We start from the raw sequence: 25,679 nt of genomic DNA, 5'->3' as shown, positions 1-25,679 counted from the left end.
ATGCAATGCCTTAATCACTGCTCAGAATGCTATGATTACTATGAACTGACGTTATGAAGCGAGTTTGGAGTGAAAACATGTTATTAAATGTAGTATGTTCACGTGCTTTCAGATACGGCACCGTTTCTACACAGAGACGTAGTTCACTGAGAAGCTACGCAAACAGCTGTCATTATTGCGAACAATTTCTTTTGATTTCATAATTGCTTGATTAAATCGTCTGTGATAATGAACGCAATATAGCGTAGCTTTTCAGTGAACTACGGCTCTGTGTACTAAATGCTGCTCCATCCGAAAGCACCTGCTGGAAATTTACTACTGATTACACAACCGGCTTGCATGACAATCGCCTTCGATTAATCGCGCAGCCCTAAGTCAGATTATTTGATTATCAAAATAATCATTTGTTTGTAGCCCTACAGACGACATTATCAAAATGATCACTCTTCAAACAGATCTACGAAAATGACTAAAAAAGCTGCATTATCATGCCATGCCATGTCACATTGCATACGCATTCCTATAGACTGAACATGTAACACGCATCACATCACTTTTTACAAATTCGCATTTGGTTGTTTACATGGAGGTGATAACGTAGGGCTGGACGATTAATCGAAAAGTAATCAAAACTGAAATTTAGAACCTCTAACCAGCGTAATTTCCCCATGTCCATTATTTAGTTTTTTTTTATTCCTGTTGATACTTCCCATTAAAAACATTCTACTTTGTAGTCAGCTATATGGACAATTTTTTTTAAACAATTCCTGAGTTTAATTAAAGAAAAAAAGTGTATTTGTATATGAATATAAAAAACTGCCAAAGCTTAATAAATGATCAAAGCCTACTGATTAACTGGTGTAATCAAAAATTAGTCAATTAGTCGTTTAAATAATCATCACATTAAGCAAAACAAACAAAACGCTGTATTATCATGTCTGGCCAGTAGTTGGCGATGTCACTCTGTCTGCACACATACGCATTCCAATAGACTGAATACGCATCTGCATGACATCACCCTTTACACAAATTTGTTTTTGGTTATTTACATGGAGATGATAACGTAGGACTGGATGATTAATCACAAAGTATTTGAAAATGAAATTCGGAACCTCTAAGCAACGCAATTTTACCATGTTGATTATTTTAGTTTTTTTGATACTGTCAATAGTTTCCCAATAAAAACATACTACCGTATGTGTATTCGGTGCTGTACGGATGTGTATGACCACTGCACTCGCGTCTTTTGAAGCGTCTCGTTAAAGTCACATTTAAGACGCTGTGACAAGTTAACAGAATTTAAACTTTTACACACAGCGCTGCTTATCTGTCAGTTACAAAACAGTGGACCAATCAGAAGACCATGGAGGCGGGGCAAGTGTTGTGAGCTTTTGTTTACAGTAGCAGGTCAGCATGGCATCTTTGTATTCGATGGCAACATGTCAAAGTATGCATTCTGTTTTTTTTAAACCATTCCTGAGCACTGCATCTCGTGCCTTAAGATGCAAATGGCCAGTAAGAACCTAGCATAAATACTTGTGCATATAGTAAAATAAATAAATTAATAAAAATAATCATTCATTAAATAATGGTAAATGTCCAATTGATCGAGACTTTGATTTTAGGTCATATCGTCCAGCTCTAGGTGCTCTGCAGTTGCTAGGGTATTATGGTATGTTGCTATGTGGTTGCTGAGTGGTTTCAAGCATGTTGCTCTGTACTTCCTGCAGTGTTCTGGATGGATGCTAGTGCATTGTTAGCTGGTTTCTAGGGCATTGCTACGCACTGCTATCTGCTTGTTGCTATGCGGCTACCACAGTGTCATTATATAAGTGCATCCTGATGCAGTGCAGCTCGTCTTTCTATAATTGGCCATTAGCAGGAAGCGTCCCATGCTAACCCACCACAGCAAACGCTGACAAACGGGAGAAAGGGAAACCTCTGCATGCGGCCTACAAATGGTAAAGTTTTACACACAGTAGGAAGCATGTGAACACAGAGGGAAGGTCACACACAGATAAACAACTTGTCTGAAAGTAGAAACAGGAAGTACTTGTGGAGCAAAAGCCATCATGTCTCATTAAAACCAAAGTGCAAACCTACTTCAGTATCAAGTGCTAGTCAGTCATCTAGTAGAGTTTCATGCAGGGTATTTGATGCCTTCCCAAACAGTCAGTTACTTTATTTAAACACCTTTTTCCATTCTATACAAACACACACCCGTCACAGAGAACAGTGAATGAGGAACACAATAGTGCAGCGCGGGTTCGTTCCCAGACTCTCGCTCGGCTAGTTAACCTGCCTTTCAACTTGTTTGCCTGAAAGTTCCCAGTGTTCATTGAGGCGCATGAAGTGAAACAGAGGCTTCAGTGTGAGACAGACTCAACATACACATCTGAACGCATGGATCAACACCGCTGGCCCAGGGACTGATGGGAAGGGAAACTCTGCAAAGCACACTTGGAGGACACAACTCACTTTAAACTGCTTGTAAACATCACAAAATGAGCACAACCCTCTTCATATTGCCTAAATACTAGTGTTTGCAGAAACAAACAATACTGAAACTTCGTATTGTGATTAACATGCTCAAACATGCATGACACTGATTGTACTAAAAACAGACAAGTTTTTCCTTGCATTCACACGGATTCACATAAACGACTATAATCACTGTATTATACAGTGGCTCAGTAGTGCACAACACGACGAAATCTCCACAAGACAATGAAAAATTACCATAACACAACAGAAACAAGCTGCAACACAGCGAAATTAGCACAGCAGAAACAAGTTGTAACTCAATGGAAATAAGCAACAACACAACAAAATTAGCACAAAACAACGGAAACAACAACAAAATTAGCACTTTTTTTTTTTTTTTTTACACCAGTGCATTTAAAGGGGTCAATGGATTGCCATTTTCGACAAGTTGATATGATTCTTTAGGGTTTTAATGAAAAGTCTATAATATACTTTGGTTAAAAATTCTCAATGGTTGTGTAAAACAACACCCTTTTTACCTTGCCAAAATCAGCTCTGCAAAAATCACCCTGTTCTGGTCGAGGCTGCTTTAAATGTTAATAAGCTCTGTTCGCCCCGCCCCTCTCTTCCCTCTGTGGAGTGACGAGCCAGTTTACTTTAGCTGCATTTAGACGCTAAAATTGCTAACTAGCACATTATTAGGAAAGGTTCATAAAAAAACCCCTTATACTCACTTCTACTGTAAGTGAAGCTGGATCACGAATGATTCGCACAAACATAGACAGATATATGTAGATCGGGAGGCACATTCCCTTCACAAACAAACGTAATCCACTGCATCTTCAGCGGCTCAGATGTCAGAAGTAAATTGAAATTGAAAATTGGTAGTGAAACAATGGAGGTCGGACTGTTGTAAGGCGGGTCTGAGGTAAGACGCTCATGTCAATCAACTATCATGGGAGTGGCCTCTGTCGGTGTGAGAATGGCTCGATTTGAAAAAGGGGATATTATTTTTACAGATTAATTAAAAACCACTGCATGGATTTTTATCATTATAGGGTAGATTTGTACAAACACTGACAACACACATCAATGCTCTAACAACATTTAAAAGTGTACTTTGCATCCGATGACCTCTTTAACAAACTGTTTTGTTCACTACCAGCCTGAACCACCGTAGTATTATCATGCCAGGCCAGTAGTTGGCAATGACACTTTGCATGCACACATACACACTTCTACAAACTGAACACATAACACACTTACGCATTACGTCACTGTTTTCACAAATTTAATTTTCGTAGTTTACACAGAGATGACAACAGTATCATATCCAAAAACGTGCACTTAGTAACCTGTTTCCAAAGTTTGTGTTTTCAGGCCACCAAAATGTCATAAAAAGTCAGTTTCAGTTTTTAGCTGAAAATGGTGTAATGTAAACACCACTAAGTATTAACTACCAAGTACACACTTCAGTGTGCATGTCGTTTAATGATGAGAAAAGCGTGCTGTTAATTTAATTTAATTTAATTTGACTAACCATCTAGTAACTCCCCACAATCCCCAGCTAAAAACTACATGGAACACCTTAACACCTTAAGTACCACAGTGTGTTAAATTTATGTGTTTAATTATCAACTATGGGTTTAATTAAATATATATAAAATGACATACTCCCATATTAATATTTTGGTACATTTTTTAATTATTGTTTTACAGCAGTAACAATAGTGATCACCACAGTAAATTTGGGAATAAATGCGTATAATAATGGCATGAGATGTTTTGAAATTTGAAGATGGAACATATGAAACTAAAGCTTTTGAAATGATGATTACCATGGTCATTTTGCTAAAAGACTCCGGAAATCTGTGCCGATGCATGTGCTTACATTGGGCCAGCGGATGTAGGTTAGTCAAGTAATCCCTGAGGTTCAGATGTTAGTAGGTTAAGCTGCATTGACTCTGTGTGTGTGTGTGTGTGTGTGTGTGTGTTTTAGCCAAATCAAGAATTCATGTGACAGGGAAATTCCACAATGCCCTGCACACCCATTTAAAATACCACATCACGTGCAAAATGAATGGAATTAAGAAAAAAGGTCAATATTGGTGCTTCATCTTGTTCTGGTTTAAATCCATGCATCAATAAGCTGCGTTGCATTAGTTAAAAAGCAGGCTGAGGGAAAAGCATTATGACCCTGGTAAGTAAGGTAAGGTTGATGTTATCAAATAAAACCCCATTTTTTGGTATGGAAGAAAAAGAAACCCAGAATTGCAACAAGGTAACTACGTCTTTGGACACGAGCCAATGCATTCTTGGAAGTACCTTAAAGTGCCATTTAAATAAACTAATGTTACCATCACCATACTATGGTACTCCCACAATACTTTTGTAGGATCAAACAAAACATGGTGTTACCATAGTATTTTTGCCAAAGGTAAAAGTACAGTGGAGTTGAGCAGAAAAGCACTATGGTAAAGCACTATAGTAAATCTTTGATGTTCAGAGGTGAGGAGTGGAAACAGACGATATGACGCGTGGCAGCAGCGGCGGCGGCTCGTAAGAAATAATCGTGTAACCATGGAAACCGCTACAATGTATCAGCGTGTGTAGCTAACGTTCGATGAATAGTAACTCTTATTCGCTGCCGGTTTATTGCGTGCCAATACAATAACCCAGAATCTTACCTTTACTGCTGAACTAATGCTCCTTGTGTCTGGATAGCTCCGTAAGTGTGTTGTTAAATGATATTCCGCGAAAGTAAGGCGCAGTGCAGCGGCTGAAGTCGCGATGAGTTGGTTTGTCGGCGGTTATTCGCGGGAAGCGCTGCAATCCACCGTCTTCCCGGACGCCATGACTGAACGACTGATCCCGAACAGATTTCATAAAATAAAACACCGCCTCCAGCCTCCAACACCCGCACTACAGCCTCATGAATGCCGCGAGGAGAACAGCGACACCTGGCGGCGGATCCGAACTTCGCCTGCTCAACAAGTCCTGAGGGATTCACACTGGAATGTCTTACATCAAAGTTCAAAAATGTACCATGTTTTGAGCATGTAGTATGGTAGCATCACGGTATTCTTCGATGAACATTGGAGTGTACCACATTATTACCGTGAATATTCAAGTCATATGGTACCACGTATCATTTTACCACGGTAAAGCCACGGTACATTTTTTACAGTTCAAGGACATCACAAGTGACTCAAATGAAATCTCTCAGGAAAGTCTATTAGAAGTCTATAAAAGTCTATTTATACAGTCTGTACTGTGATGTGTACCAGTGCCACCAAGCTGTGGATGCATCACTAAAATAAAATAAAATAAAATATCTTACTATTGAAATATTATGTAACACTACAGGATTTCTTTAATAAGTTAAAATAAGTTAATTAAAATTTAATTTGGAGTCAGTGCAAAAGAATTCAACACTGACTAATAATGCCCAATGAATGCATATAAAAATAAAATAAAATAAAATAAACATTTTACTGTTGAAATATTGTAATACAACAGGATTTCTTTAATAAACGTTCATTAAAATTTCATTTGGAATCAGCCCAAAAGAATCCAGCATTAACTACAATCTAATAATGCTCAATAAATGCATATAAAATAAAATAAAATAAAATATACAAATCATACTAAATATTACTGAAATATGATGGGATGGGATTTCTTTAATAAACTTCTATTAAAATTTCATTTGAAACCAGTCCAGTATTGACTACAATCGATTAATGCCCCAACAAATGCATTTAAAAATAAAATAAAATATTTCTTAAAATTTTACTAAAAAAAAAAAAAATAAATTTCACTTGTAATTGTTCCAAAATAATCCAACACTGACTAGAATCTTATAATGCTCAATAAATGCATATAAATAAAACAAAATGAAATATCTGTTGATATATGTAATACAATGGGATTTCTTTAATAAAATTATTGATTTTGGATCAGTCCAAAAGAATCCAACACTATCTACAATCTAATACCCAATAAACGCATATAGATTTTTAATTGCTGTTAAAATACTAGTTACTACTACTTCAACCAGTGTTGAGTGCAATGCATTGCTAAATAATTACTGTAATTTAATTACCTTTCCTATGAAAAAGTAAAGTGAGGGACTACTCTTTGTAAACAAGATGTAAACATTTACATCTTATGTAATTTCATCAAATACTTTATAGACTATTGAATAATTCCGTATAAAACACTGAATTTAATAAAAAATTGAACATCTAACAATGTTAAAATGCATGTTTTTAAAATGTAACCTCTGTCTTTAAATACTTTTGTCAGTTCAGGAACAAATTTAAGCCATTATGTCATTTGAAAGAATTAAAAGCAGTTTCATGTCTCTCAAAGCCGATATGGAATTCAGACTGTATTAAATAATGCAAGACTTTTTCAAAGGCAAATTAATAACTACATTACACTGTAATCAGTTGCTAGTAATTCCTTTTTTTTTTTTTTTTTTTATTAAAAAGAGCATCAGGTTTGATGCCATATCGAATTTAATGGGAAAGAAAATGAAGCTGTGAGCGACAGACTTGACTTTAGATTATTTTTGTTTTAAAGAATCAACTTTTAAAACTCACAACTTTCCAAGAAAAAAAAAAAAAATAATAATTATATTTAGCACCATTCCAACAAAGCTCAATTAATCCAGTAGCTTAATCTTAAAGTTAATTTAGCATTACGCATTTGTTACTAGAACACATTTAAACAATTTTAATTTTTTATTTTTTTTAAAGTTTACATTTTTTTAATTTTTAGTTTATATGCACTTATTTTTTGAAACATCACCGATATTGCTAGTGACAATCCAACTACAAACATTTCATATAAGCTCCCAATCAACTTTATCTCTAGTTACTGCTGTAAAACTATAAAAGACCATGTAAATGGCTTCCGTAATGTTAGTTTCCACTTAAAGGATTATATCCTCTTAAATAATGGTTAAAAACAAGCACTTAAGAAAACTTACCAAACCAAAAGTTTACTGTAGTTCACAATCTGAGGAATGAAACCATTAAATTTTACATTCAATTCAAAACAAGCAAACTGGAGTTTGGCATATTGAGAGCATGCAGATCGTAATGAAACGCCGACACAAAGTTCATCATGTCTTGCAGCTTTAATACTGAAAGTGTTGTAAAATGATTAACCAGGATAGATTGCATATCATACAAATGTTCCATGGACATGTGACAAGTCATAAGCCAACCGGCTTCAGATTTGTGCATTTCCTTCATAATGAGAAGCCCGAACCCAGAGTCCCGGTTTTCCTATGCTGTTTATTTCATTGCATGGATTAAGTGAGCCAATGACAGACAATGTTAGCCTTAACACAGACATCATCAGCAAAGGTGGAGCAAACCGTTGCCCGTTTCTCCCTAACGTCGCCGCCGGCGATCTGGACCGGCGTCGAAGAGAAGAAAACAAAAACCTAAAAGAAAACCAAACAAAAAGTCGCCGACATGACCGCTGCTGCATCATCGCTCTATTGCATTCGAGCTCAACCGACACGAGTCCGTTCAGTCCGATCCGTCGAGAAAAGATACGGACCGAGTCCCAAATCAGCTTCGGCAAGGATCGACAGACACACGAGTTGACAAAACAACTATAACTGATCTCGTAAGGGAGAAAAGCACAATTTCTACACCAGAAATTCTTAAAGATCTACGATGGATGACTGTTAGTTTCATTTCATACCCCTAAACCCCCCCACGTCCGCTCAAGATGAGGGTTTCTGAAGCCGTTGGCCCTTCTTTGAGGTGAAACGCACAAGCGCTCGCCGGACCCTCGGCCCCGCTGTTGAAGACTCGGAGAGATCGGGTCCAGACGGCTCAGAGGCCCAACGCAAACTCAAGTCACATGACGGTTCTTTACTCGAAATAGGGAAAGGGCCAAAAATCTAGATGTGAAATTCCAGGTGCAAAGTTTTTAAATCCTCAATAGATGGGCTGTTTTACAGGGTTAAGGCTTCGCTCGTTCACTCAGGCCGTGTTCAGCAGATCCTGGATGGCCTTCTGCTGCGTCTCGTTGAGCGCCGATACACACTGCGTCCAGAGTCCACCAGAAACCTGAAAACACACAGCATAGTTAGATTTTTTTTTTTTTTTTTAAAGATTTATATGCACCAATAAAACAAAATGCATACAAAAATTAAATGCATAAATGTGAATAATACATTTAATACATTTTAAATAAAAATAAATAAATAAATACATACAACACATTTAGTTAAAAACCTAAATAATTTTACTATCCATTCATCTTTTTACTATACATTTTTCCATTTATACTGTATATGCAATATACAAGCATAAACAATATTTATAGGCATTTATATATTTTTTTACACTATATACATTTTTTCCCCTCATTTTTACTGTATATGCAATATAAGAAAAATATTACACATGACAATATTTATATTTACACATTTAAATATAAGATATTCAATATAAATATTTGTTTTATGAGATTAAACAACAAGCATAAACAATATTTAAAGGCACCAATATAACAATTCTAAATATAAATATTCTAAAATATAAAACAAACAAACAAACAAACAAACAAACAAACAAACATTTAAAAAGTGCAATTCTGGGATTTTTAAATGCTAAAACTATGTTAACATGCATAAATCGGCCCTTTAATGTATAATTTATATTGATAAACATGCATTTTTATAGTCTAACCATTTAAAATATTTTACATATTTAACAAAAAAAAAAAAAAAAAAAAACAAAAAAAAAACACTTTAAATCAAGGCATGTATGCCATTTACAAACATGTTTGCCAAATACAAACAGTATTATTCTCAGAGACTTATATCTGTAAAATAATGTTAAGACTTAGTTTATATACACAAGATAGAAATGGACTAGCCAAGTCACTAATTCTGTGTAGAAACCATTTTTAATTTTGCATTTCTGCATCAGTCTGAGGTTTTCCACTAGTGTTAGTCTTGCTGTATGCAATCAAGCAGTTCTTTCATATTACATGGCATTAAACTTACTTGTACTTGACGAATAACGTTGGCCAATCGTTTGCTGCAACCATCTTCACCTTTAATCGATTCATTTGCAACACCGTCAGCAATTATGATGAAAATCTTGGGAAGGTTCGCATTTTCAGGTCCAAGAACGATAGGATTGTTACTGTAGGAGAAAACAAACATTACACTCCAAATCACAAACCTGCATCCAAAACTCCCAGAGCTCATATCAGCTGACAGACACACACCTTTCGATGAGGTCACACAGATAGTTAAATGTGTGCACAGCTTCCTCCTTATCCTCATTGAGTGGCAGCCAGGACAGCCAATGAGGGAGGATCTCATTGACGTTGACACACTCTGGGCGGTATTTCATGACTTTGGCCACAGCAGAGATGCAGTTCTCAGTGGCGTTCACATTTTCTTTAGCTCTGGAGTCTGGAGACTGGATCACACCCACAAGCAGTGGGACAGCCTCTGGAAGAACAACAAAAATGACTATGAGTATAAACTGATTTACTTATTTAGAGGACCGGGAGGAGACAGTGGGGTTCTTTTTGTTATATTTATTTCTTTGATTTTCTAGCGCCACTTTCAGTTCCCTCTCCTGTTTGTCTTGGGTACACAAATTATTATTGTTTATTACTTTGTCTTCTTAAATGTTTGTAAATACTCATGGTTTTGGGAGCAATAAATCTTTTTCTTTTCATTTTGGATTTAAGCATTGAAATTCATGTACTTAAATTACGCATGAATTTTAATTTCATCAAAACAGGATCCAGGAAAAAAATAAATAAATAATTTGACAAATAAAATGAAAATATTTAAAATATTTTTGTAACAGTTTAAGCGTTTAATTGTTTTAGGCTTTAAATGACTTCAATTAATTACACGCTTTTTGGTTACTAAAAACATGTAACTTAAAACAGGGCAAAGGAATTTTTTTGCGAATTAAAAAAAAAAAAAAAAAAAAAAAAAAAAAACACCTTTCCAAAACTTTTTTTTTTTCCTTTAACATTTAATAAACAGTTCTTCAGTTGTATAAGTTTAATGATTTAAATAAGACCATTTTTAAAATTACCAAAATTTACTTTGGAACCCAAAACCCAAAAAAAGTAAAAGGGGAAAAAAATAAAAAAATAAATAAAAAATAAAAAATAAATAAATAAATAAAATAGGGAACATAACCCTGATTTCATAAAGCCCTACTGATGCTAATCATGCTGGAAAGCACAGGATGTGAGCGATAGAGGGCGTCCCACCTGTGAAAGCAGGCCTGTAGCTTTCCCCGCCAAACTGAGCCATGACACCGACACCGTACGCAGCCGCCTGTCGCACCTCTGGGCTGGTGTCACACAGCGACTGCATCATGGGTCGCAGGAAGTACTCTGCATATTTGAAGGAAGTTGGGCTGCAGTGCTCAATGATGTCATCGAAAATGCACAGACCCCACTGTCTGTCAGCCCAGGGTCTGTGAGGACACTGTCAAGAACAAAATACCACAATAAACACACTGTAATCAGTAAAAAAAAAAAAAAAAAAAAAAAAACAGTTTGACTGCAGATGTGACAGTCACTTACAATCAGATTGACGATGAGCTGAAGCAGCTGCTCGAACCACGGAAGAACTTTCTCTCTGTAACTGCTGAAGATGGAGTGCAGGATGTCCGACACTTTGGTCAGGATGTAGACGTCATTGTCATCCTGAACATACAGATTGAGAGGGGCTTTATGATTACTGATCAAAACCAAAGAATCACTTAGAAGAAATGCATGTTAGATAGACCGCTCACTTCATCTTGTAGCGTCTCCTCAACCTGCTCATCATAGTCTTCATCTTGTCGTTTGGCTGCGGAGAACAGAAATTGTACATGTTTCATAATTTCAATTAACTACACATGCTTTTTAGTTAAAAAAATAAATAAATAAATAAAAATAAAACAGGAGGAAAAAAAAAAAAAAAAAAAAAAAAAAAAACAAAAAAAATTGTGGATAAATAAAAAGGATTTTATAGGTGTCTAAAAATGTATTGTTACATATTTGTTAAAGCTTTCATGATTTTAATTAGATATGGTTTTTGATTTCAAAAATTTAGAACTAATCATTAAAACAGAATCCAGAGAGAGAAGAAGGAAAAAAAAAAAAAAAAAAAAAAAAAAAAAAAAAAAAGGGGAAACTGGAAATTTCTTCCTCTGTAACACACGACTTTGAAAATAATGATTTAATTCTTTATTCATCAAGGACGCATTAAATTGGTCAAAAGATTTCCATTTCAAATAAATGCTTCAAATAAAAGTTTTTAAACTTTCTACTTAAAGAAAATAAATAAATAAATAAATAAATAAATAAATAAATAAATAATAATAATAATAATAATAATAATAATAATAATAATAATAATAATAATAATACACACTTTCCACAAAAATATTGGGCATAATGGTTTTCAACACTGATAATCAGAAATGTTTCTTGAGCACCAAATCAGAATATAAGAATGATTTCTGAATGATCATGTGACACTGAAGACTGGAGTAATGATGCTTTGATCACATGGCTCAGATCACAAGTTACATTTTACAACATATATTCACTTAGAAAACAGCTAATTGAAATGGTAATATTTCACAATTTTTACCGTAGTTTTAATTCCTGTGGGACTCACCTTGTCTGACCTCCTGGTTTTTAAAGTGCTCCTCTAGTTTGCCTTTCAAAATGCCGCCCAGCTCCTCAAAATGCTCGTTGTTCAGGCATCCGTCTCCCATCAGCTCAATACACTAACAAGATGACATTCACTTATTAAAACGCACAAACGCTGGAGAACAAACAGCATTTCAACCGTGACATGGAACTGCAGAATGAACACTGACCTAGTTAACGTGAATTACCTTGGCAAACGAGTGCATGATTTCCGACAGCACATCAGAGTCGGGTTCGGTGCCGATGGATTTGATGAGGGCGTCACACATGAAGTGCCACATCTGCGTGAGGTATTCTGGGCCTCTGACACGAGCACACTCTAGCAGGAGAGGCATGGACTCAGCCGCCGCCACACGCACACGTGAAACAAGTTAAGGATGCTAACAGAGTCTCAGGTGCGTGAACGATCACCTCTGATCAAGAGTTTTTAAACATGGAGAAAGTGAGAGGCATCAGGGTTATTATTGTAGTTCACTAAAACTCAAACACATACACAAAATATTTAATTTTAATATTAAAAAAAAAAAAAAAAAAAAAAAAAAAAGTACCAAAAAAAAAAAGTTTTAGTAATTTTGTTGTGCATCTGTCATTTTTATTAGTTTTTTTTTATTTTTATTTTTTTTATGCAGTTCACTTTATTTCAGCATTTCAAGTTAGTCAATAACCCTGTCTTACACTCAAAATGTCAACATTAAAAAAATAAATAAATAAAATAAATGAATAAAAGTGATTACACTCATAGACGGATGATAGATAGATGATACAAGATAGATCGATAGATAAATATAGTCTAACGAAGGATATCATCATGGAAGTAGAACTTGAGCAGAGGAACCATCAGCTTGACAACTTGCTCTGTGTACTCGACAAAACCTTCCTTCAGCTCTTTAGCATAGCACACCTGAGGAAAAAGACAAAATTAAAATCATCACCCCAGAAAAATCAACAAAACCTTTTTTTTTTTTTTTTTTTTAAATTACAACACACCAGTAATTTGGTTAATTACAAAATATTACTGCACATGCCACATGCCTGCATTATTTTAATGCATTGTTTCATAAAAATGTATACATTTAGATTATTTATAACCTATTTTTAATGCATTTCAAATAAGGAAATGTAGTGATTAGCTTAATTTCCAGACTCTATGGAAAACAAAACCTGCCAAAACCATTGATTTGTTGGCTAAGTGTTCATTTTGGACACTGGTTCTTTGCATATGTGGATTGTCATCTCACCAGCATCTGGCACGCAGTTGCTTTCTCCTCCAGTCCTGCCGTCTTGATGCCAAAACTCTGCTGGTCTCCGAGATTCACAAACTCCCAGCCGTCATCTTCAGACATGTTCTCCATGTCCTGAGCTGTAAGAGTCAGACCAATAACTGTTACACCAACTAACACTCAGCTAGTCTTAAAGAGTCAAAAGCTACTAATCTAACACTATGTTGAACTAACATTATGTGAAAGCCTGAATACAAACGTACAATAATGTCTACAATGCCTAAAAACACAGTCAGTATACAGATCACTTACTATCAAGCAGAGCCACTTCAGGTTTGATGGAGGCCGTCTTCATCAGCGGGCCCATCACCACAGGCAGGTATTGCTGGAACTCCTTCCCTAGGATCTTACACATGCGCGCCCAGGCTGAGATCATGTAGGAGATCTGCAGGTAACAAGGAAGCAGATCAAACACAATAAGAGAAAGTCTAGTTTTGAAACCTGACGACCGTGTGTGCTCGGCTGATGTTTGATGTTTGCTGACCTGTGGATCATCATCCTCCAGGTCATTGAAATCAGTCTGTGTCTTCAGAAGCAGCTGCATCACAGCTGAAGCATCCGGCATGAACTACAAGAGAAATAACGCAAAAGGGTTAGACGGGAACAAATCGGGTGTTCACAGGCTTAAAAGGAAACAGATAATGTATTATTTAAAAAAAAAAAAAAAATTAAGAATTAAAAATAAATAAATGAATAAATAAATAATGCAAACGATAAAAGAGTTTATAGATTATAAATAAAATGAATAAATTTAAAAGGATAAAGTAAAAATTTAAATATTTAATTATGATAAAAATAAAATAAGTTCAAAAGTTACAAGATAACTTTTAAAATTAAAATTAAGTTATAGACAAAACGGACAAAGTTAGAATAAACATTGTAAATAAAGGATAAATTTAAAAGGATGCAGTGAAAGTTAAAATAAATGACAATAAAAATAAGGGGGGGAAAAAAAAAACAAAAAAACCCAAAAAAAAAACAACATTTAATATTAAAAAAGGTAAATAAAAAAAAAAAAAAGGACCAAGTTAAAAAAAAAAATAATAATAATGTATTATATAAACTAAGTAAAATAGAAGTGTGTACATATTTCAATGTTTATTTAAAATTAAAGCAAAAAATAAAGAGAAAAATAAATTAATATACATATAAAAAAAAACTTGGATAAAATTGAAATTAGAAAAAGTAAACCCTACAATGGACTAAGTTTAAAAAAAAAAAAAAAAAAAAAAAAAAAAAAAAAGGAAGTTTACGTAAGATTGTTTTAAAACACACCTTCTCTTTGCCCACAGCCAGGCCGATGAGGCTGATGCATTCGATGGTCTTTCCTCTGAGCAGGCGAAGCTCCTTCTGAACGGCATTCTCCACTATGTGTTTGAGTGAGGGCATGAACAGATCGTAGTATGGCACAAATTTCTCCTCTGCCGTATCAGCCACTGAGGCGATGGACGTCACGACCTGCTCCAGCACCAGTTTGGTGCCTTTCTGGATCAGCTGTAAGAATCAAACCCTTATTATAGCATGAACTCAAATCACAAACCAGCCTGCGTCAAACACCACATGCATGAGAAATCTTCACACTCTCACACCATATTTGATCACACAACTCAAACTCTCCTAACATCTGAATTGAGGGTTAATTGAATTTCAATTCAGCAAACTTAAATGAAACAGCATTCATTTCTGAATTGAAATTGAACAGACCCTAATCCAGATCAAACTACAGCTCACCACGTTAGCTTTGTGCACCTAACGGAAGAGAAAACACATGAAGAAACTGCAGTTTCCAATCGCTAAACTCATTAAAGGAGCAGCTTGGGATACAAACGCTCTTTAACCGATCCAATAAATGAAAGGGGCAGGACGCACCTCCTGGAGTTTGGCCACCATGATGACGTGCAGGTGCTGGACGAGGCTGTCCAGATAGGGGATGAGCAGGGTTTTGGGACAGTCCTCGGTGAAGTTAATGAGCGCAGCAGCTGCGTGGGCCTGAACGCGAGGGTTCGACTGATCCTCCATGGTCTGCAAGAGCGCCGAGATCACCTGCAGAAAAACAGAGCAATGATGAATGAGTCTGGAGAGATATGCAATGACAAATCAATACTTTAAGGGGATCGTTCAGCCAAACAGGACTAGCACCAGCATGTTTTTTTTTTTTCCTCGAGTATCGTAAAACTAATTTCAACTTATTCCTTTAAAAGGAACATGCAGAGTTCAGTACTACTATTCATAATTATAATATTGATTTATTTTCAATTAAAAAAAAAAAAAAAAGTAAATAAAGTCACTCAAAATTAATATTATACTACTACAGCAATAATAATAATAATAATACCTTATTGTTGATTAGTAACACTGATTTAAATTACTACAACTACTGTTTATTACTAGTAGTAATAACACTACTATCAATTACTATATTTAATAGCATTAATCAGCATTTATTTTTACAGTGGTTGTAATAATCTATATTATATCCTATAACACACAAACAAACAAACAAACACTTTAAATTTAAATAACGCCAAGCAATACCTTGTCATGGAACTTCTTCTGGAAGGTGGGAGCGAAGTCTGTGGCCATCTGTCCAATAGCGTTACAGGCGGCATAACGAACCCTGGGGTGCTGAAGAGGTTTGGAATGAGGCTCTGTTTAGCATCAGTACTTGTTTTAACACATCCAAAAAAAAAAAAAAAAAAAAAAAAAAAAAAAAAATGAAGTGCTGTGATTTACAGTTCACAAAAGTGAGTTCTCTTACAGGATCCTGACAGAAGAGCAGAACGAAGCTGACGATCTCACTCAGAATGGCCTCCATCTGTTGATGGCAGCCCTCACCGATAGCAGAGAGCGCCATCAGACCAGCGTGTCTGTACTTCCAATCGGCTGTGAGGAAATGAGAAATTTTTAAGTTTCTCAATTCTATGAATGCAATCACATTAATAGATCCTGATGCATTTACTCACGGTTCTGCAACATCTGCATGATGTGCTGTTTGATCATGGGAAGGACGATCTTTCCTCCGAGGCCACATGCAATCCTGTCCAGAGCGCTTTCACCCGCAACGGCATTACTGAACACAGTCAAATTACACTTATAAATGATCTAGAATCAGGAACAACAACACTGTATCAGGTATTTCAAAGAAATAACACCTGCAATTACAGAAGGGTTTATAGAGATAGAAAATAAGAAATAAAGGAAACAATATACCAATGTTATGTAAATGTAAATGTCTACATAAACAGTTGATTTAGCAACACAAAAATATGATATTTCAAGATACTTTAGAAAACTACTAGTTTTTATTAACACTTCAAATTTAACCTATTTTCATATTCTTTTTTCCATGTTAATTTTAGACCATTTTACTAATGTTGTTTTGTCTTGTTTTTGTCTTGTTAACTACCTGAAATAAAATAAGTCTTTTAATATACATTTTCTTAAATTATTAAACTTTAAACTTCATTTAAAGCAATATTTTATTGTTTTAGCATAATTTTTCAAAACAAGACTTCACTCCTTAACTTTACATAAAGCAAATGTATCTTGATTTAAGGAAGTTTAGATATTTGTATTGGAATATAGGACAAAATTAGAGAGGAAGAGATTCATTTTTGCAGTGCATGCAACATTTAATGCCATGATTTTATGAATCTTGACTTTCAGCTCCTTTTAAAGGCATTCATTTGTACACAAACATCCACAGATCAAATCCTATTTTTAGTAAAGGGAAAATTACTAGTATGCCAATTACCCAGCAACCCAGAATATCTGAATTTGATCGGCCAATTGTGGCTAAACTGTGGTTAAATATTCTGCATGAGCAAAAAATGTTTTGCTTCCAAAAACTGACTTATTGTACATTTTATGCTGCCGATCTTAAACTCACCTGTCAAAGTCATCATCTTCTAGTTCATCAGCCATCGCCCACTCCTCATCCTCCTCCAGATCCACCATCATGCTCAACATCTGAGGCACTGAACACATTTAAGAGCAAAAATGATTAAAAACATCACAGCAGAAACCTGCTTTCGGCAAGTAATTAGCAGGGTCGCAAGAGTAACTAATTAGAACTGCTATCAACTTGGATAATAGATCAACTGCTTCTGAAGTGCAATAATTTTTTACTTCACAGAACACTAACACAAAATGTCAAAACCCATGCTATGGTGTGCTTAAAGGGTGACAAGTTTCACTTTCATCAGCTCCGACTCGTTTTAGTACAGTAACATATGAAGCATTAAATGCCTCTTACCGCTCTGAGCAACGATGTTGGTGTGTTTTCTCAGCATCGCAGCAGCGGTTTCAGACAGTGTGACAATGACTTCCAGCGCCAGCTGCCGCTGCATGTTTGTAAGGTTGGTGTCTGCGCACAACTGAAGTCAATAGAAGAGGAAAAACAATTTAATTAGACTATAATGATTGCTATGCTGCATTTGTCTCAATCTATGAAAGGTCACATGGTGTAAAGTGAGTCTTTGTGCATCACTCTCACTATCAAAGCAGGACAGGGTTTTAGTCTTAAGCTCAGCATGCTTGCACGCCTATGTTTACATGTTCCTGCAACCGGGCTGTGGAAGGTGCATGGGAAAGGCAACTTCCAAGCATTAAATCGCAGAGATCAATGTGTGCCTGTTAAATAAAACCTCAAGGGTCAGCACAGATGAGCTGCCTCAAGGAACCACCAGGCAAAACTAAAGAGGTTTATAACGTAAAAGATGCATACATAATACACACAATGTTTGGGATTAGTCTCTTCTGCTCATCAAAGCTGCATTTATTTGATCACAAACACAAAAAAAAAAAAAAAAAAAAAAAAAAAAAAAATTGTAATACTGTGAAATATTATTGTAATTTAAAAGTCATTTTCTATGTTAATATATTGTAAAATGTCATTTATTTCTGTGAACAAAGCTGAATTTTCAGCATTGTTACTCCAGTGTCTAATATGCTGATTTAAGACTCAGTTATCAATGTTGGAAACGTTTGTGCTGCTTATTTTTTGGAACCTGTGATACTTACAGGATTTTTTTAAATAAACTTCAAAAGAACAGCATCGTAAGAAAATTAAGAAATCACTTTTTATTAATTTAACATCCACACTGATGTTTTTTATTTTTTTATTAATTTATAATTTAAAAATATATATTTACATAAAAAAAATAATTTAAATATTTTAAGTTGTAATTTCACAATGTTTTATTTTATTTTTTTTTTATCTCATAAAATGCAGCCTTGAAAAGCAGAACAAAATCTTACTGTTATTTATTATCTGCTTGTTACGAAGAATATTCTCAACTAGTCAAGATAAAATATAACCAGTTTCTATGTTGGCGCACCTTCAGGCTCAGTTGGAGAGTGGCTTCCAGGTTCGGTCTTAGGTATTTGGGGGCCGTGTCTGCAATCTCCACCAATGACTTCAGCACAGAGTCGTCACCACGGTAACAGGATTCATTCACCGCCTGATTGGAGAAAGAAAAGATCCTTGTAGTGCACTTTTTCCCCCCGCTTCGCAGGGCTCAATACTTTTTCTGCAGTTCCGATTTTTACTCTCCCTGCCTTCGTTAACATTTTAGATACCAGTTAAATTCCTAATTCCAAAGCATAAACTACTAGACTAACTAATATTAAGATTAAACAAAGCTCATTAAGTCTGTAAAACAATTTACCAACAAACAAAAATAAATAGGGCTTCGATCAACTGTACTCAGTATCTTGTCATGCATTCAGCACTAATATCTTTGATTTTATGCTCCAATTTCACTGGTGACTATATAAGTGCTAAGATGTATGCCGTCCTCAGCCCTTATGGTTAATCAGTGTGAACTTGGCAAGAGGGTCCAATCAAAAGCACAAAGCAGGAACCAGTGAGCATTGAGTCATAAAACATCAAAAGTGACCAAAAAACCCAAATTCAGTAGAGCAGACTTGCAAGTTACTGATTGAGCTCTTCACCTGTAGGATGCCGGGAAGAAGGTCTGAAAAGTGTTTCAGCAAGGCTGTGTTGCTCTCATTGGACAAGATGAAGGACGCAGCTGCACGTGCAGCCAGAGTTCGAATCTGAAAATGAAAAAGCAGTTTAAAATTAGTCAGTACAGGAGGTTTATTCTGGTGCAAACCAACACTGTGCATGAGAAAAAAGAAAAAGCACTTATGCCAGCACAACCTGTGAAAAGGAGAAATCAAAGAATAAAAAAAAAGGAGCTTTAGAAAACCAGTTCTTTGTGCATCATGTTTCAGCACAAAGGCTTTCATCAGGGTTAAAAGACGATATAGGGAGAGAAGGGAAAAAAAAACAAAAAAAAAAAAAACAAAAAAAAAACACTTAAATACAAGCAAAGATCTCAGAAAATTACTCATTTTTCAAAAACGTCTGGTTATCAAATGTGTGAACGGAGGACGCTAGTGAGCATGAGACACTGACCTGTGGGTTTTCCTGATCCTGCATACACTGAACCAACATGCGCTTGATCACTTCCAGGTAATGCTGCTGCTGATTGCCAAAAATACCTGGGAAGTTCCTGTATGAGGAGGAAACCATTCAGAAAGAGAATTTCAAATGCCCTTTCACAGATTAAACTAACCCTGAACCAGTTTTGAGGAAGTATCTAAAAATGTAGTAGCATAAACATCACATACCAGAAAATGTGCAGCGCTGCTTCCCGGAGGCCGACGTCCTGAGAGTTGACCGAATCGAACAGGAACTTGAGGATCTCTGGCCACTGGTTGTTGCCATCATCATCTTCAGATAAAAACATAGCGTTAGTTCACGTCGACGCCATTTGGTGTGGCTGAACCGAGGTACGAGTCAACTCACCGATGAGATTGCGGGAGAGCTCTGCGGCGATATCGCAGACCTTCTTGCGGATGTTGGAGGAGCCTTCGGACTGGATTCCAGCGAGCAGCTCTGTCTTGATGGCCGTCTGCACGTCGATGGTCAAGCTGGGGTAGACTTCCTCGAAAGACGAGGACAGCAGGCGCCGAAGCAGCACGGCTGCCATCTGCTTAACCTGTGGGGAGACACCAATACTTTAGGGAAATGCATTAAACAAAGCAACCGGTTAAAAGTTTGAGAAAAACAAACAGATGAAGATTATAAGGAAGTTTACAACTGCTGGGTTGACTAATGACTGCAGCTTCCTGTCCAGGTGGCTACAGTAAGTCTCCAGAGAGCATCTCGGGAGATAATTTCACATTAAAAAAAAAACAAAAAAAACAAAAACAAACGCATTATCCTGTGCTGTATAAAATATTAGCAGATATACTTAGCATAATAACTGTTTTACTAAGTGAACTTCTATTCATCACTATCATTAAAGACCATGAAAACAAGGATGCATGAGGACTTTTTTTTTTTTTTTTTGACCGTCGCACTCTAGTTTCACACATCTATAAATATCTGAGGTCAGGAGACCGAAATGAGACAGTAGGTGAAGCAAAGGCTTGAAATGCATTCAGAGCACAACTAGACGATTGGGCGGCATATTTTGAGTAACTGAATTATCTTGACATTTGGGTGGTTATAGTTGTTAAGGAGTTTTACACAATTTAATGTCATTTTTACCTCAATATTGCTTTAACACAAGGTTCTTGATCTATTTCTCACAACGTTTAAACTTTCTGGGTTAGTAAAAATCCACAAATAAAATGTGTTGTCTGATACAACTACTTAGGGCAGCATGATTTGGGAACTAAAAAATAAAGTTTAATTACAGTTTGTGATTAAAGCTCGTTAACTATAGCAACTGTTAAAAATACTGACAAGCTGGGGAAAAAAAAAAAAAAAAAAAAAAAACACGCATGAAAAACTTTGATTTATAGTATTAAATTTTGAATTTGAAGCAACTTAAGCTGGAAAAACTGCTATTTTTAAAGTATGAAATTGATACAGAATTTTAAAATTTGTATTTAAAGCAACTTAAGCTAAAAATACATACATATATATATATATATATATATATATATAAAAATAGGAATAAACTGCAACTGTACTAAAACTGAAGAAAAAAAAAAAAAAAAAAGATTCTACATAGTAACTTAAAGCACAAATTAAATTACAAAACTGGTTAAATTAAAATTGAAAACACTTTATTTTAAATACATTCATATATACACAAAATATACACGTGATTGTTACTAATTACATTTTTATTAAATAAAATTACTACTGTAATTTTACACAATGTAAAGTAAAATTATATACATTTTAGCATATAAATACTAAAATAATTAATTGTAATTAAAAGAATCCAGGCTTTTCTTGGCCACACAATTGGGACAAAATTATTACTAAGTATTAATATACATTTTGATTGCCACTAATTAACTAACAAAATTACTACTGTAAGTTTACACAAAATAATTTTTTACAGTACAAGTACGGTAATATTTATGGCTGTCCTACTTTCTTTAGTGACAGTGCATATTTCATTAATTCTCAGCCTTTGAAACAATGCAACATGCAACCTGCAAAACTGTGAAAAAAAGTTGCCACATTTGGTTCGAAAGCGGTTTACAGAGGGTTAAGCATGCGGCAAAGTCCTGCCTGCTCTTGTAAGGTCAAAACCTCAACTATAATTTAACCTTAGACTGTCACAGGTTAGTCGGAATAAGTTGCGGGTCTCATCTTGAGCAATCAGATGTTCCAGGAATTGAATTCAACACTAGTGTAAACAAGGTCCAGTCTGAAGAACAGCAGAGTCTCCATTTAACCTCGCCCACTCACTGTCAGCACAACGCTGTTACTTAACTACTAATAACATCTCGACGACCACGAGACAACAGCACGCCATCTGACCCTGAGAGAGCAGGTATGAGGCATAATGGACGGTGTAAACAAAGCACTTTCTGCCATTTGTACCATTTAAAGACAGTGCATAGGGTCTAAATGGATGCCTGGAATAAATATCACAGCTCTGATGACAGTAAATAGACTCGCACGTACCTCCTCGGCAGGGGATGCATCACGGATGACCTGCAGTAAAAAGGTGATCTTTGTCGGACCAGGGATGGTGTCATACGTTTCCTACAAGAGCAAAAAAAAAAAAAAAAAAAAAAAAAAAAAAAAAAAAAAGTTAATGAGTGCCATTACAGTTTACACATATGTGAACTTGGATCAACAAAACCAGTCTTAAGTTGCACAGGTAAATTTATAGCAGTAGCCAAAAACACATTTTATGGGTCAAAATAACATTTTTATGCCAAAAATCAATAGGATATTAAGTAAAGATCACGTTCCATAAAGATATTTTGTAAATTTCTTACCATAAATGTCAAAACTTAATTTTATTAGTAATATGCATTGCTAAAAATCACCTTTAAACAACTTTAAATGAAGTTTACTCAATATTTTGATTTTTTTGGACCCTCAGGTTCCAGATTTTTAAATAGTTGCATCTCAGCCAAATATTGTCCTATCCTAACAAACCATACATCACTGAAAAGCTTTTTTATTCAGCTTTTGGATAATCTATAAATCTCATTTTTAAACAAATTGACCCTTATGACTGATTCTGTGGGTGGGTGGTCACAAGATCTACTTTTAAACTGAATATAAGGAATAACTTGAAAGGAAGACAACACATGAGCAGTTCACTCAACAAAAAAAAAAAAAAAAAAAAAAAAAAAAAAAAAAACACACCCTCAGGTTGTTCCAAACCTGTACAAGGTTATTTCCTCCACTGAAGACAAAAGATATTTGGCAACCAAATAGCTGCCAGCACCCACTGACTTAAATATTTTTGTTCCTACTATGGAAGTCAATGGCTATCAGCAACTGATAACTGAATTCTCTTGACATTCTCAACATTCTTCAAAATACCTTTCATCTCCAACAGACAAACAAAAATAACTTGTGCAGGTTTGAAAGAAAAAAAAAAAAAAAAAAAAAAAGTCTGAAATTAGTGTAATTAAGATCTGCAGAAACTCTGAAAGACATCTAAACTTCAAATAACTTTGCACTAATAGCTTTAAAAGCAAAACAAGTTCATTCTGTTCATCCAGAAGGAGGAAAGAGACCAACTAAGCCTCTTAAGATGTTCATTTTGCATGAGTCAAACAGATTCTTGGAGTCAGTTTACAAGTGACAAATGGACGTGGTTATGTGCAGAATGTCTGGAATGAATGGTGCAGTGAAAATGTGTGATTAAAACAAGGAACTCCTACACCTTTATTCCTTAAAACTTCTGAAAAGCTTAATGACAATTTCATATGACTGTCAGACATGAGAGTGAAATCACAGCTGATTTTTGGGGGCCAGTTGGCCCTTGTCACACTGTGAGCGTCTGAGTCAGTTTCCGCTGAGCATTAGCGGCACGCTGGTCAAGCATTGTCTGTGCTAAAGAAAAGTGCTGACTGATGGCAGAGATGAGCGATAAGACCCAATGACCCGTCCTGATCCCACATGAGCTCAGGTTTGAACTCCCCACAGATAAAGCTGCTCCTAACAAAAGACTAGTCTGAACACGTGCCAACTGAGGGCCCAGTTTTGGGGGGAAATTTCGAATTTGCCGCGAAATCTGAGAGGCAGCTGACCTTCCATGCAAAAGTGGGATGATGAGTGCTTATTTAATATAAGGAGAAACTTAAAAGGTCTATGCGTTTGAATGCACATCCCTGACCCACATCCAAAGTGTTTCCATGACATGACAGTATGAATGGGCATCTTTTATGATAAGCTCATCTCACGGCGTGAAGATGGGTGTAAAGTTTCCGTTTAATGAGTGAAATACAAGACTCGCCACAATAGCGACAATAAAGAGTTTTTAAATATTCATCGTTCTTCTAAGAAACGTGGTTTGATTATCGTGTACCTTGTCGAGAAGGAAAAAACGTTAAAAAAAAAAATCAATTAAAACGTACGCAAAGTACAAACACATTGCGATTTTGTTTGTACGGTCAGCGTTTATCACTTTGACTGACAGTTCTCGGAAAATAAGACGAATGTGACTCGTTTAGAACATTCACAAGACTCAAATACCGATTTAACGACCCGTTTGAGCAGCTCAAGCCCATCTGAGCAACACCAGCGCCCGGTTAGCAGCGTCACAGGAACCGCGGCTCGAATAATGACGCAAAAACAATAAAGACGACGTTGAATAATGAAATCAGAAAAAGATCTGATCAGTAAAGCGTTTTAACCGTAACGTAATAGACATCATGTGTGTAATGCTAGTTAGGCCACGTTGATACGCAACGCACGACTGTGATGTCCGATTCGCGAATGAATCGCTCATTTGTGTCGACTCTTTTAAACGATTCGGTCGACTAAGGGTTTGATTGATTTCGAAATATCATACTTTTTATACTACGTCTGTAATATATGTATGAGAAACATAGTAAGATTAATATGAGAGTGTGCGAAATCGAATTTAGTCTTTTTTTTTTAATCTGATAGTGTAAAGTCTATTTTAGCCATATAGGAATACAGGAATTAGAGAAGAGTCATTTTATCCAAACAAGAAAAAAAAAGTCGACCGAGAAAATACACACAAACACACACACCACAGAAGTACAGAGCCACATGACGAACAATTTTGTGTGGTGACCCAAAAGAACAGAGGAATTTGTTTCTGGAGTGGTTCGTTGGAACGAATCGACTCCCTAAAATGATTCTGAGCCGCATAGCAGCAGCCCGCGCTTCACACATGTGCTGGGCCAGAGGCCCGCGCTAAAACCGCGAACCGCGCTCGAGACGAATACGTTATATTTCCCCACATACAACCACACAAAGCGGTCCCGAACTGACTTTCATACCTCGGATTGCTTCCTGACGGTGTTGTCAGGGCTCATCAGGTTGCTCAGTAAGAGGTAGAACTGCTGCTGCTCCGCCATCGCTGCTGGATTCAGAAAGAGAGACGAGCGAATGAAAGCCGGCAGGGGAAGCGACCTCTGACACCGGACGGCACGAACAGAGGGACGTGATTGGCTCCTCTGTCTCTGGCCCTACGCCGCTGATTGGCTAACGCTTGTGAATGAGATTAAATGATTGGTGTGTTTGGTGCGTTGGGCTGTCAGTCATCGTGACGCACGTGTAATTCAGCCGCTGATCATCCCGTTGGCTGTGGAACGCGGGTAAAGTCGAAGTGGGCGGAGTCTAGACGAACGCAATGATGTCATTGCAAAATAAGTGCGACCGTAAACGCGGGAAATTATTTATTTATTTATTTACTTATTTATTTATTTATTATTTTAATTAAT

The 25,679-nt window shown here is 36.0% G+C and overlaps 2 protein-coding genes and 1 non-coding gene across 4 annotated transcripts in view; all 3 read right to left on the bottom strand.

Annotated features, from left to right (window-relative positions):
* Positions 1-5,359, bottom strand: part of farp1 (FERM, RhoGEF (ARHGEF) and pleckstrin domain protein 1 (chondrocyte-derived)) — a 97,309-nt gene extending 91,950 nt beyond the window's left edge. For both annotated transcript variants that reach the window (XM_051104853.1, XM_051104852.1), the window contains exon 1: positions 5,172-5,359. The gene's annotated coding sequence lies outside the window, so the exon portion shown is untranslated. The remainder of the gene's footprint in view (positions 1-5,171) is intronic.
* A 2,252-nt stretch (positions 5,360-7,611) lies between these two features.
* kpnb3 (karyopherin (importin) beta 3) lies at positions 7,612-25,395 on the bottom strand. The gene is made up of 26 exons (XM_051104857.1): positions 25,236-25,395; positions 22,426-22,506; positions 20,299-20,491; positions 20,121-20,223; positions 19,906-20,002; positions 19,437-19,541; positions 18,821-18,943; positions 17,737-17,857; positions 17,371-17,458; positions 16,445-16,551; positions 16,240-16,364; positions 16,017-16,106; positions 15,351-15,524; positions 14,757-14,975; positions 13,966-14,049; positions 13,734-13,866; positions 13,440-13,561; positions 13,006-13,102; positions 12,390-12,562; positions 12,167-12,278; positions 11,295-11,350; positions 11,083-11,205; positions 10,765-10,984; positions 9,751-9,979; positions 9,524-9,665; positions 7,612-8,579 (listed from the first exon to the last, which is right to left on the bottom strand). The coding sequence occupies exons 1-26, from the start codon at positions 25,311-25,313 to the stop codon at positions 8,493-8,495; spliced, it is 3,282 nt and encodes a 1,093-aa protein (XP_050960814.1). The 5' UTR covers positions 25,314-25,395; the 3' UTR covers positions 7,612-8,492.
* Positions 18,034-18,171, bottom strand: LOC127162080 (small nucleolar RNA SNORA84). The gene has a single exon (XR_007827256.1). It is a non-coding gene; the product is annotated as a small nucleolar RNA SNORA84 (small nucleolar RNA).
* Positions 25,396-25,679: the final 284 nt, after the last annotated feature.

This window comes from Labeo rohita, unplaced genomic scaffold (genome assembly GCF_022985175.1).
Source record: "Labeo rohita strain BAU-BD-2019 unplaced genomic scaffold, IGBB_LRoh.1.0 scaffold_83, whole genome shotgun sequence".
Lineage (NCBI taxonomy): Eukaryota > Metazoa > Chordata > Actinopteri > Cypriniformes > Cyprinidae > Labeo > Labeo rohita.
This window is presented reverse-complemented; position numbering and strand designations above follow the sequence as displayed.